Source organism: Notamacropus eugenii, chromosome 5 (assembly GCF_028372415.1).
Source record: "Notamacropus eugenii isolate mMacEug1 chromosome 5, mMacEug1.pri_v2, whole genome shotgun sequence".
NCBI classification, from domain to species: Eukaryota; Metazoa; Chordata; class Mammalia; order Diprotodontia; family Macropodidae; genus Notamacropus; species Notamacropus eugenii.
The window spans coordinates 387,484,226-387,498,917 of record NC_092876.1 but is presented as its reverse complement, the minus strand read 5'-3'; the positions used below and the strand labels follow the sequence as shown (position 1 = coordinate 387,498,917).

The window sequence follows — 14,692 nt, the reverse complement described above, 5'->3', positions numbered from 1 at the left end:
TGAACTTGATTAAAAAGAAAATTTATAACTGTTTGTAATTCAATGCATTTTGTTTTATGCATTTAAATACATTATCTGAGAAGGGTATATTGACTTCACTAGACCTCCAAAAGGACCCCTGACTTAGGGGAAAAGAAGTTGCTTCATTTCTTTGCATTTGATGCTCATTCTACAAAGAACCTTATGTTTTATGTAGATGGCACCTGGGCAGCTAGGTGGCATGGCATAGAGAGAGCGCCAGGTCAGCAGTCAGCGAATTATTTATTAGTAGTTTTTCAGTTGTGTTTGACCAGTTGTGACTCCATTTAGTGTTTTCTTGACAATGATACTGGAGTGGTTTGCCTTTTCCTTCTCTACCTTATTTTATAGATGAGGAAACTGAGGCAAACAGGATTAAGTGACTTGTCCAGAGTTACACAGCTAGTAAATGTCTGAGACCAGATATGAACTCAGGTCTTCTTGAGTCCAGATCTAGCACTCTATCCACTGGGATGTGAGTTCCAGTCTGGCCTTGGACACTTACTAGCTGTGTGATACTCAGTAAGTCACTTAACCCTCTTTACCTATTTCCTCATCTGTAAAATGAGTTGGAGAAAACCCCAAATGGGATCACAAAAAGTTGGACATGATTGAAACAACCGAACAACAAAAATAGAGCACCTTTGAATTTAGATGCAGCTTTTGCTAAAACACTGAAGACACTTCATTTAAGGTACAGAAATAGTTGTCCTGCTCTAAGTTACTTACAAGTGAGTTAATCTCTCTGACTTTTTTATGCAGAATGGTTTAATTCATTTTGGAAGAGTCTACATGTACAGCTCTGTTTGAATTTGTGTCAGTTTGCTTTAAAATCAAACAATGGTCTGTTTCAAAAGTGGTATTGATTGATCACTAAGGAATTACATTTTTACTCATTTCACGTATGGAATGGGGTTGAATGGGAGTACATATCTTTGGAGAACATTCATGGGAATGAACTTATAGATGGTAGACCAGGGAATTTTCCTGACAACTTCTGGGGATTCCAGGGACATGTGTGACTTAGCTCTGAAGGACATACTCTTTCAGATGAAGAAGGAATCCCCTTACTGATCAGAAAGAGCTGATAACTCCATGTATCTTTAAAAGAGTTACTCTCTTCCCAGAGTGAAGATGCCTGAAGAACTGAAAGCAATGAACTAAAAAATGAGGGAAAAAAAGAGTTCAACTGATCCTTCTTTTAGGTGGCTAGACTTCCTCAGGATGGAACTCTGTCTGGACTATATGACTGGGTCCAGAGAAGACAGGATCCTAAGAAAAGTGAGAGGACACAGTACCCCACTCCCTTGCATCCAATTGTGGCTATTTATAGCTAGACATAGCATTCTTATTTTCCAGTTACTCATGGAAGTACTGTCCTTTTGAAATGTGACTATATGTTATTAATTTCATAGCAACCACAACATCTATACATTTCTTAGACATGACATCTTATCTCTCCATGTGAATGGTATCCCTGTCAAAATACTTAACTCAAGAAGATACACATCTATTTTAATGAGATTTCCATCACTCAGAACACATAAAGGGAACAATACTCATTGAGAGGCACAAATTCTCTTCTAAAATCTGTGAAATTATAATCACCCTTTGTATTATATCATGAGATCTGTGTTTATGAAAAAGATATCTATAAAAATGAAGCTCATTAAGATCATTAAGTTGGCCTCAAAGATGACCATGGTTTTATACACTGAAAATAATTTTGCAAATATGGGAAGGATGATTCAGGGATATGCTGGAGCCAGTTCCAACAACTTGAAAGTTCATAATTAAATTTTTAGTGAAAGCTTTTGCCTTAGAAATTGGCAAATGCAAGGGGGGCAGGGTCAACATGGTGGCACAGAAGCAGGGACCTGCTAGAGCTTTCCCCCAAACCCCTCAAAAAACCTGTAAAAAATGACTCAAAACAAATTCTAGAGCAGCAGAAGCCACAAAAGGAGAGACTGAAGCAAATTTCCAGCCCAAGACAATCTGGAAGATCAACAAGAAGGGTTTATAGCACTTGGTTGGGAGTAGAACACAGTTTGAGGTGGGCTGAGCCAGGTGCAGAAAGAGCTAGAGTAGGCCTTAAAGGCTTGAAGCACTGAGGGCTGCAGTGGTTTCCAGACTTCTCTACACACAAATACCAAAGACAGCTTCTAAGGTCAGTGGGGAAAGGTCTCTCACCTGAGTGAGAGGGGAGTGTGGTCTAGCCCTGGCCCCAGCCCCAGTGCCAGTCCCAACTAGGGAAGCAGAAGCTGATTCTGAAGTTCTACACTTAACAAAGAGCTCAAAAGTCAAATAACTGGCTGGGAAAATGAGCAAATGAGGGAAAAAGAAACAGACTATAGCTTCTTACTTTCTCAGTGAAGAGGTATTTTCTTACATCATGTGTGATGAGGAAGATCAAAAGAAGAAGAAGAAGAAGACAACAAAGCTAAAGCTCTTGCATCAAAGCCTCCAAAAAAATATGAATTGGTCTCAGGTCATGGAAGAGCTCAAAAAAGATTTTGAAAATCAAGCAAGAGAAGTAGAGGAAAAATTGGGAAATGAGAGTGATGCAAGAAATTGTGAAAAAAGAGTCAATAACTTACTAAAGGAAATCTCAAAATATGCTTTAGAAAATAACAGCTTTAAAATTAAACTAACCCAAAAGGAAAAAGAGGTCCAAAAAGTCAATGAGGAGAAGAATGCCTTAAAAACCCGAATGGGCCAGATGGAAAAAGAGATCCAAAAGCTCACTGGAGAAAATAATTCCTTAAAAATTAGAATGGAATAAATGGAAGCTAATGATTTATGAGAAATCAAGAAATTACAAAACAAAACCAAAGAAAAAGAAAAAATAGAAGGCAATGTGTGAAGTATCTCACTGGGAAAACAACTGACCTAGAAAATAGATCCAGAAGAGATAATTTAAAAACTATTGGACTACCAGAAAGCCATGATAAAAAAAAAAAAGAACCTAGACATCATCTTTCAAGAAATTATCAAGGAAAACTGCCCAGATATTCTAGAACCATAGGGTAAAATAGAAATGGAAAGATCCATCAATCACCTGAAAGAGATCCGAAAAGGAAAAGTTCTAGGAATATTGTAGCCAAATTCTCGAGTTCCCAGATGAATGAGAAAATATTACAAGCAGCCAAAAAGAAACAATTCAAGTACTATGGAAACACAATTAGTAAAACACAAGATTTAGCAGCTTCTACGCTAAGGGATCAAATAGTTTAGAATATGACTTTCCAGAGGTCAAAGGAGATAGGATTAAAACCAAGAATCATCTACACAGCAAAGCTGGGTATCATACTTCAGGGGAAAAAAATGGAACTTCAGTGAAATAGAGGACTTCCAAGCATTCTTATTGAAAAGACCAGAGCTGAATAGAAAATTTGACTTTCAAATACAAGAATCAAGAGAAGCATGAAAAGGTGAACAGGAAAGAGAAACCATAAGGGACTTATTAAAGTTGAACTATTTTCATTGCTACATGGAAAGATGATATTTGTAACTCATAAGACCTTTTTCAGTATTAGGATAGTTGGAGGGAATATATGTATGTGTACGTGTATATGTACATATATACATATATATATAATGTGTGTGTGGTATGTATGTATATATGTGTATACATACATATATATGTATATATATATATATATATATGGAGAGAGAGGAAGAGAAAGGGGAGGCACAGGGCGAGCTGAAGGGATGATGTCTAAAAAGGAAAATTAAGTATTGAGAGCAATGTACTAGGAGAAAGAGAAAGGGAGAGGTAGAATGTAGTAAATCATCTCATATAAAAGAAGCAAGAAAGAGCTTCTACAATGGAGGGGAAGAAGAGGAAGATGAAGGGAATAAGTGAGTCTTCCTGTCATCAGATTTGGCCTCAAGAAGGAATAACACACACACTCAATTGGGTATGGAAGTTTATCTTAACCTCCAGGAAAACTGGGGGAAGGGGATAAGAAAAGGGAGATAATAGAAGGGATGACAGATTGGGGGAAGGTGTAATTGGAAGTAAACACTTTAGTAAAGATATAGGTCAAAGGAGAGAATAGAATAAATGGAGGGCAGGACAGGATAGAGTGAAATATAGTTAGTCTTTCACAACATGACTGTTATGGAAGTGTTTTGCATGACTACACATGCATAACCTGTATCAAGTTGCTTGCCTTCTCAATGAGGATAGATGGAGAAGGTAGATAATGTGGAACTCAAGGCTTTAAAATTGAATGCTAAAAATTGTTTTTATATGCAACTGGGAAATAAGATATGTAGGCAATGGGGTATGGAAGGCTATCGTGCCCTGTAGGAAAACAGAAGGGAAGAGGATGGAGGAGTGGTGATAGAAGGGAGGGCAGATTGGAGGAAAGGGCAATTGGAATACACATAGTCCTGGGGTAGGGAGAAGAGAGAGATGGGATGAAAACTTGAAATTCAAAATTTTGTGGAAGTGAATGTTGAAAACTGAAAATAAATAAATTTTTTAAAATATAGTAAAAAAAACCCTGGCAAATGCTAAAAATGAATGCTTTTGTTTTGTTGGTTGTTTATACTCAAGATAGTGATGGACAAAATGTTAATAATGTAGATTAAATTTAAATATGTCATGCAGTTTCAGAAAGCCAGTTGTTGAATATTTAGCAGCATACCTTTGGCAATGAACTATGATTTGATCACCATAGAGAATACCCTCCCATTATGTTTCTCATTTAGTAAATAAGTCCTACTGAGCTGCCTAAGACTTGGCTTAAAAGACTTACTCAGGGTTACAGAACTACTAAGGGCAAGGGGTGGAAAGCCAGGTCTTCTTGACTCTAAATCCAGCACTATCAATTAAACATTTTCATCCTATCCAGGTAGAAAATAATGAGGTAGAAAACAGTAAAGTGGACAAGACTACAGCTTCAGGTGTAGGTTTATCATGCCATATTAGACGTAAGTTATGGAAAATAAAACTATCAAGATGCAAATAGTATTTTTAAAAGTTTATTTTTTTAAAAAACAGCAATTTGGCATTTACTAAAATAAATCATCTGCATCAATTTTATTGAATATCTTCTGAGTATAGACATGAGCCCACTTTGATAGAGAAACATAAATTACAGAAAGTTGGGTATTTTTCATTTTTAGTATAATCAACTACTGAGTATTCAGATATTAATTATGATTTGTCCTTTGATTCATCTTGGCTATTTTTATTGTTTATTCCTCCTCAAACAAAGAGAAAGTCAAGGCAGGAGGAATTCATTGAGTTACTTGGAAATTGTAGTAAATGATATGGTCACAAGAATGTCTAAATTATTGGCTAATAAACTTTTCTTTATTATATGCTGATTATCTTTACTAGCTCCTCATTAAAATAGAAAAAAAAAATCCAACATAACAAATAGGCAAATAATGCCACAAAACAGACCATCATTAGAATATTTGTCAATCATATGGTGGCAAACCAAACAATTCTGGCCTAAAGTCCTCTAGTGATTTCAGCACCAAGGTTGCCCTTCTTGTAAGCTTGGGGTTTAATTGTTCATCTGGAACCATAACCACCTGCATACCAGCTGCAAGGGCTGCCTCAACTCCATTTGGAGCATCTTCAAACACAAGGCACTGTGGTACAAAGAACAAGAACAGAAAGACAAGTCAATAAGTCATTTTATGTAATGAGACATTTACACTTGGTTTTTATCATCAATATTTACACCAACATCACCATCACCATTATAATCATCACCAACATCATTATCAGCATCAATTTGTCTTATTATGTAAAAATTGGCAGGTAAAACAACTGGCAATGGTCTTATGAATTAGTGAGTACTGTTGTTTGACCAACAAAGAGGTTTTCAAGTTGCTGTTGGCTCTCCAAACATGTACTTTAGTGAAGTTCTGATAAGAACAAACATGACTGAAATTTTATTTAGCTGTGTTCAGCCATGTCAGTAATTCTCAGTCAAAAATCTATTATATTGAAAAACAAAAATCTGTTCAATCTGTAATTGAATATTACATGCATGGGAGGAAATGAAAATTTTCTGTTTTAAAAATACAGAGTATTTTCAGGGCTGTTAATGTTTTATGTACCGTAGTTTGTAAATTAGGGTGTTTTTGTTTAAAAATTCAGTTGCCTGTGTGCCAGTGTAAAACAACAAAAATCTAATTAGTACAAAAAAATTCAGTGCCCACGTGAAGCATCTGTTTTGGTTTATCACGTATATCCATTTCATTATCTGGATTACTGACACAAAGGAATGCATTTAAAAACAAAAGGAATATAATAAAGATTTAAAAAAATAGAATATATCTGTTAGACTTTTACAGTTCTCTATTGTTAACTGTAAAGGTGCTGGAAAGAAGACTTGGATTAGACCATCTCTGAAAGTGAAGTGTGTTAGAATTGATACAGTTCTAAAGGTACTTTAAAAGTAGGGTCTAGTTCTCAAGCTATCTCAAAAACGGGAAGATTCCAAAAGATCACACAATATTAGTAAGTACTTTTATATGTCACCCCACCTCCACAAACGCATCTAGTGTCAGTAAAGAAATTATCTGCCTGCTTTCTGTTAAATCCATAAGAAAATTATGCATTATATGTAGCAAGTATCTTTAAAAAGTTAGAAAACAAAGGAAAATATTTCACAAATAATTTTCTACATGGGGTCATATCTTGATGTCCATACCACTGACTGAAGATGCACATAACACAAGATTACAAAATGTTTGTTATTTATTGATTTCAAGAAAGCAGGTGACTCAATATCAGGAAGATGAGGCTCGATTGGAGGGTACTTGGAAAACAGTTCCTTAATAATGATGCAAAGCTGTCTATTGTTGCAAAACTACATCTCTTTAGTGTCAGTATTCTCCATCTGATAGTATATGGCTGTGAGTCATGGAACACCACAATCTCAGAAAAATTAAAATTACACATGCCTGCAAGGGTAATGAAAAGGCATGACCTAATTTTAGGTAGGGGCATACAGAGCATCTACCACCAGTGCTTCAGTTTTCTCTTTTGTAAAATGAGAGGGTTGTGTTATATGGATCTAAAATGTTCCTTCCTGTCAAAATCTATGATCTTAAGTAGGCTGTATTATTATTGCTAAAAATCGGCCAATACAAGTAGAATAGAATACCACTTACCAAGGACTGATAAAATTGGCACAGGAAGGCCAACAATGTAGTGAGGATAAAAGAATGACAGGCTAAATGGTACACTGGTGTCATGAGGTGCTAAAAGAAGTCATCTCAACAAGCTTTTTATTAAGTGCCTACTATGAGTTAGGCCGTACGTTAAACTCTAGGGATTCAAAAAAAGGTAAAAGTCAGTCCCTGCAAAGTCTAATGTGGGAGAGAGCACGCAGAAACAAGATGCAAACAGGGTAAATTGGAGATAATGTTGGAGGGAAGGCATCAGCAAAGGGTTTTAAGAAAGGCTTCTTGGAGAAGATGGGATTTTAACTGGTGGCTGAAGGAAGTCAGAGAAGCCAGGAGGAAGAAATGAAGAGGAAATTGCATGGGTGACAACTAGCAAAAATTCTTGGAGCTGGGAGCTGCAGTACTGTGTGTCTTGCTGGATAGTATACAAGGAAGGGAATAATGTGTGAAAAGAACGGAAAAGTTGGAAGGGGCCAGGTTATGAAGGACTTTAAAAACTAACCAGAGTAAGTCTTTTGGTATATTTGGACAGAGTCTTTATGGGAGATTTATAGGAAAACATAAACCAAACTGGATATGAAGTTATGGAGAGGCTGAGATTTGCAATCATGAATAAAATATAAATCTGACAAAAATCAGGTATACATTAATCCTCTGACTTGTCCTTTAATATTATGATGTCCTTAAAGCTGATTTTTTAATGTTCTTCCTAATTTTTTCCACTGTTTGTCAAAGATATCTCTTGGTTCTTATATTTTATCAAATTTTACTTTTGAAATATCAATCATTTCTTACAGGCTGTTGAAGAATTCTGGTTTCTACCTGTGACAGTTTTTGAAAAGATTTTATTTTTCCCTTACACATTTATTCTGGTTAGCTAAGTCATCAGAGACAATTTTAATTTAAAAACATTTTTTTATGAATCCCCTTTCAGTCTTTTGACACCGTGAGCATATCTTGAAGATCTGTGGTTGCAGTTAGTTTTCTAAAATGAAAACCTAAAAGATCAACTATACAATTATGCACATGTGAAAGAGTCCTGCAAAAAATGCTTATACATTGTACAACCCATCCATACATAGGTCAAATTAGTTAAATGGATAATGAAACTAATTGCTAGCACTTATAAAGCAGTTAAAGTTGTAGAGCTCTTTATGTATATTATCTTACTTTTAACAACCACCATGGGAGGTAGGTGCTATTTTGTAGGTCTCTGTTCTGTAGATAAGCAAACTGAGGCACAGAAACGTTACAAGGCTTGCCCAGAATCACACAGGTATTATGTCTGAAGCAGTATTCAAACTCAGGTTTTCCTCACTCCAAATCCAGAGTTCTACATATCCTGTCCCACCTAGATGCCTAATCAGGAAACAGTGCATTTCTCAATCATGACTGTTACTTGGGGCTTTTCCTTACCTCAAATTCTGTTACATGGTCACAGGACATAGAAAATATCAACAATTAAAAATCATAAGGAAAAGTATCAATAACATATACAAAAGACATAACTGAAACACTTTTCATTGCTTCTTGTTTTCTAGGGAAATTTCCACTTATTTTCTCATATCATATATGCATGTCACGTGTATTAGTTTGTTTACATTTTTTCCCTACAATTTTCTGGTTCTGTTTTAAAGACTTAAGACTACAAAATCATGGAGAATGGACACCTGAGTTAATGCATAATGCAAGGTCAAAGGAGGTAATATGAGAGTGCTTTAAAAAAAAGCCCATAAAGCTCTAAACCAAATCAATATTGTTGGAACTGTAGTTTTAATAAGTTTGGAATTCCAAGTTTCAGTGTAAGGACTCATATAACACAATAGGACATAATCAGCAGTGGGAAAATGAAATGAACAAGATTTATTGAGGAAAAATGCTCACAGTAAGTAGTCAGGGTGGATGGAAACTGGTTAAATCTGGTGTGCTGATCTGCTGAAGGGGTGCCAAAACCAGTAAGTCTGATAAGATTTTTACAGGGTTCTTATCTGCATCAAGCAGGGACAGGCATTGGGGAGTGAGAGGAGATGGGAAGCTTGCCCTGGAGGCCAGTGCAGATTCCTGCTGGGGAGAAATACTTGGAGAACTGATAACTAGTTGATATTGAAACTCCTTGTCTGGGGTAGAGGGTAGAGGCAGAGAGAGAAGGAAGAAAGGATGGAAAAGGTTGTAGACCATTACTGTAGGCCTTATTTTGACAGGGTAAAATAATTTCATTATCTGTTGTCTTTTGAACTTATCAAAAATACTGTTGAGGGCACCACCATCTTCTCAGTTATCCACGTCTGCAATTATGTGTTAGCCTCCATTCCTTACTCTCACTTACTCCAATCAGCTGCTTATTATTTCTACCTCCAGAGCACCTCTTTTCTCCACTAACACATCCACCATCTACCCTTGTTCATTCAGGCCCTCATCATTTTTTTGTTTCCCTCTTTTTTAATTTTTTTTTATTATTTTTTAATGTTTAACAATCACTGCCATACAATTGAGATTTTATCCCCCCCACACCTACCCCCCACTACCCCCCTCCCTCCCCACGACTGTATACAATTCTGTATAGGTTCTACATATACTTTCCTATTGAGTATATTTTCACTATAGTCAGACTAAAATAAATGAAAGAAATCATATAACAAATCAAAACATGATACACAAAAACATACACATACACAAACATGATCTGCTACATTTTGTGAATGACTTCCATATTTCTTTCTCTGAGTGTGGAAGGCATTTTGCCTTGAGAACCACCTTTGGGATTTTTTTTTTTAATAAGAAGTTTTTGCGTTATTACAAAATTCCAAGTCTACCAGACAAAACTCTCACACACTGTGGTCATTGCTGTGCACAAAGTTCTCCTGGTTCTGCTCCTTTCACTCAGCATCAGGTCATATAAGTCCTTCTAGGCCTTTCTGAAGTCTTCTTGTTCATCATTTCTTATGGCACAATAGTACTCCATTACATTCATATACCATAATTTATTCAGCCATTCCCCAATTGATGGACATCCCCTTGACTTCCAGTTTTTGGCAACTACATAGAGTGCTGCTATAAATATTTTTGTACATGTGGGACCCTTTCCCATTTTTATGATCTCTTGGGGATATAGTCCTAGTAGCGATATTGCTAGGTCAAAGGGTATGCACATTTTTGTAGCCCTTTGGGCATAGTTCCAAATTGCTCTCCAGAATGGTTGGATGCGCTCGCAGCTCCACCAACAATGAATTAGTGTTCCAACTCTCCCACATCCTCTCCAGCATTTATCATTTTCTTGTTCTGTCATGTTTGCCAATCTTATAGGTGTGATGTGGTACCTCAGAATTGTTTTGATTTGCATCTCTCTAATCAATAGTGATTTAGAGCATTTTTTCATATGATTATAGATATCTTTAATTTCTTCCTCTGAAAATTGCCTGTTCATATCCTTTGACCATTTATCAATTGGGGAATGACTTGTATGATTATACATATGAGTCAGTTCTCTATATATTCTAGAAATGAGGCCTTTATCCCCGAGCTTAGCTGTAAAAATTCTTTCCCAATTTACTACATCCCTCCGGATTTTGGTTGCATTGGGTTTGGTTGTGCAAAAACTTCTCAGTTTAATGTAATCAAAGTTATCCATTTTGCATTTCATAATGCTTTCTATCTCTCCTTTAGTAAAGAATTCTTCCCTTCTCCATAGATGTGATAAATACACTATTCCTTGCTTCTCCAGTTTATTCATGGTATCAATCTTTATACCTAAATCATGTACCCATTTGGACTTTATTCTTGTGTGCGGCCTCATCATTTTTTTTTGCCTGAACTACTATAACTTTCTTGGTTTCCTTGCCTTGAGTCAATAAACTCAAATTACCTGAAGGATCAAACATAAGCTCCTGTGTTCAACACTGTTAATCTCTGCAATTCTCCAGACATAACCTCCCTTCCCTGGTCATCACTCTGCTAAATGTCATTTCTTTGATTAGAATGTAAGCTCTTTGAGAACAAGGATAGCCTCTCTCTATTTGTATTCCCAGCCCTTACTTAGTCCTGTGAATGGCACAGGATAGATGCTTTATCTTTTATGTACTCATTCAAAGCTCTTCAGAACACCGGCTCTTCCTGTCTTCCTGATCTCCTTATACATTACTCCTCTCCATGAATTCTACATTACAGTTGAAAGGTACTTTGAAATGTCTCACACAGAATGCTCTATCTTTCATCTCAGTGCCTTTGCACTGCTTCTTTCCCCGGACTTGGAATATGTTCCACACTCTCTTCTGACTCTTTAAGAAAAAGTCTTCCTTCAATACTCAGGTCAAATGTCACCTTCTACAAAACCTTCACAAGTGTCCCCGGATGCCAGTACCTTCTTCTCTCTGGTATTACCTTCTATCTACTCTGTATATTTCTATCGATCATCCTTCTAGTCCCCCTAAGCAGACTGTAAAGCTCATTAAGGCAGGGTATAATGTTGCTTTTTCTATGTGCCTTTTGCCTAGTCACTGCCTATAACACTGTAAGCACAATTAATGTTTGTTGATTGCTTGATTTGTGCACCCACTGCTTAGCACAGTGCATTAAACATAGTTAAGAATTTCAAGAGTTTTTAAATTGTTGAACTTCCAAATATTGATTATTCTTTCTTATTATTAGTACTGACTTTTTGGATTCATTTTCCCTAGCATACTTACATGCAAAATATACAACTTATTTGAATATATTATCAATTTTCCTAATTTAAATTTTCTTAAGCAATTTAGAAACTTGGCTTGGATTCTCTGAGGGACAAACAGGCTTGGGGCAAATAGGAGGCATCATGGGCATTTACTGAATTACAGAGTGAAACTGCCTAGCTTTAAATAGTCACTCTACATAATTTTCAGAGCAGATAATTTTTATGTATAGCAGTAAGTACACTGTATGATAAAATATGGTCATTATAACTTACTTCCAAATAGTACTGAACGTTCCTTATTGCAGTTTTCTAATCTCCGTGACTAGCATAATAAAAGCTAATTTAATTTAATAGACATTTATCAGGGGCCTAATGGGTAAAAAAGGGACTTTGTTACAAAGGCGAAAATGAAACAGTCCTTGCTTTCAAGGTGTTTATGAGTCTAATAGGGAGAACATAATGTGTACATAGAACAATAAATATAATATATTTTATGGAGAGGAGTTTACTAGAGAGTGAAGGAAAGAAGGGAGTATCACTGAGAAGGTGACTCATGACTTGGACCATGATGGAATAATAATAATAACAATAATAATAGCAGCTAATATTTATACAGTGCTTACTGTGAGGCAAGAGTCTATGAGGTGGAGTGAGGAGGGAGGACATTAAAAGAACAGGCAAAGGTTAAGAGGCATGATCTGGAATGTCAGGAACAGGGAACCTGTTCTGACCACAATAAGATACTAATCTATATGTGAGGTTTGTTATATTTAGTGAAATTATTAACAACATAGCAGTTAATGAAACTGGCTTGCCTATGGTTTAAAATATTTTAAAAAAGATTGTCATTAATTGGGTGGGGACTTTTCTGATGAACAATCTCTGGGGAAAATATATTTGATCTGAGTATCATTTATAAAACTACCACTATAATCTATAATCTGGGGAAAAAAAAGTTTGGCTATTGTAAATAGCTTCAAATTGAATGTATATTTGATCATTTTTAACATAATATCCTGTACCTTTTGGCTGCAAAATTTGCTTTCCAAATTACAGATGTTACATGAGTTCAAAACAACAACAAAAAGTTTTACTAACCAATTCAATATTTATTCATTCAACACACATTTATTAAACACCAGTCAATACTCAACAATTATTTTGGCTGCCAGTTTGTTTACAAATTAACCCACAATACCAAAGTGAACTGGTTGTTTTAGCATTATTAATTTTTTTAAATTAAAAGCATTTATGATGTATTTTTAATCACCAAAATTTCTTCCAGCAAATCTTTCCCTTTCCCCTTCCAGAGAACCACCTCATATTTTTTTGACATTATTTATATATTTCCTGAGGTGACTATGGAAACCAGTGATGGTATGCATATCCAACATATACAAAGCTGTTAAATATAGATTTCAGGCACCATGCTAAGTGCTGATGATACAGTGAAAGACAAAACATTCTCTACTTTCAATGAGTTCACGATCTAATAGGCAAGAAAACATGAAAGTAATGACATACAAACAGAATACAGATAAGATAAATTTAAGTTAATCAATTGAGAAAAGGCCTGGATTTTGGAAATGGAGTACAATGAGGCCAGTGTTACTAGATGGAGGGAGGAAGGTGTGAGAAGACTGCAAAGGCGGGAAGGGACCAGGCTATGAAGGACTTTGAATGACAGAGGACTATATATTTGATCCCATAGATGAAAGAGAGCCACTGGAGTTTACTGATTGGGAGTGACATGGTCAGACATACACTTTAGGAAGATCATGTTTACAGCAATCTAGGGGACGGACTGGAGTATCCTTGAATGGAGAGCCTTGGGTCAGGGAGATTAATCAGAAGGCTACTGTGATAATATTGTAATAATAACCAGGCAATAGGTCATAAGGGCCTGTATAAGGGCATGATTGTGTCCAGAGGAAAGAAGGGTGTGAGAGATACCACAAACACAGAACTGATATGACTTAGCAAATGACTGTTTACAAGGGTGTGAGAGATAGTGAGGAGTAGAAGATATGAGCCTGGGTGACTATAATAATCCACTCTACAGTAAAGAAAAATTAGGAAGAGGAGAGGACTTGGGGTGAGGGGTGAGATAATAAATAATTCTGGACATGTCGAGTTTAAGATGTCTTTGGGACATATAGTTTGAGATGTCTGATAGAGACTCAGAGATGTTGAGCATTAGGATAGAAATTTAAGGATGAAAAGTACATCTTAGAATCATCAGCATAGAGATTTAATCCATGAGAGTAACTTTGGAGGGTGAAGTTTTAGTTGCATTATTAGGTTCTAGAAGTGGTCCACAAATTACAGCCCAGTCCAAAGGCCATACCTAGCCACCTATTTTTGCACAGCCTGTAAACTAAGAATTTTTAAAATATATATTTTTTGGTTCTAAGAGCCGCTGTGCTGTCACTATTAGGGAAATGTATATTTTACTGTTTGTAATTATTTTAGCATTAAATTCTGTAATAAAATAATCTGCAGAAGTAATTTTTGATTTCTTAATTTTAGAAATAATCATCGAGGTAGATATAGCTAGATTTGGGAGTCAGGAAACTGGAGTTCAAATCCAGCCTTAGACAACTGAATGAATGAAAAACATTTATAAAGCATGTGTTTGTTATGTGTTAAGCACTGTGCTATAGCCAGGGATAGATACAGAAAGAAAACACAGTAACTATCCTCAAAGAGCTTCCATTCTAATCTTGGAAATCACACACAAAAGGCAGTAAAAGACCCAGAAGGACACTTTGGTCCTGCAAGCTACGTAAGGACTTTGGGGGAGGGGGCACGCTGACACACACCATCCAATAGCGATGGCAGAATTGA

The 14,692-nt window shown here is 36.1% G+C and overlaps 1 protein-coding gene across 3 annotated transcripts in view; it reads right to left on the bottom strand.

Moving 5' to 3' along the window:
• Positions 1-4,996: 4,996 nt before the first annotated feature.
• The window catches only part of PUDP (pseudouridine 5'-phosphatase), a 190,926-nt gene continuing 181,230 nt past the window's right edge, over positions 4,997-14,692 (bottom strand). For all 3 annotated transcript variants that reach the window (XR_011968111.1, XM_072614457.1, XM_072614455.1), the window contains one exon: positions 4,997-5,631. Coding sequence is in view for 1 of the 3 variants with exons in the window: in XM_072614455.1 (XP_072470556.1) it covers positions 5,455-5,631 (177 nt within the window). In the remaining 2 variants the exon portion in view is untranslated. The remainder of the gene's footprint in view (positions 5,632-14,692) is intronic.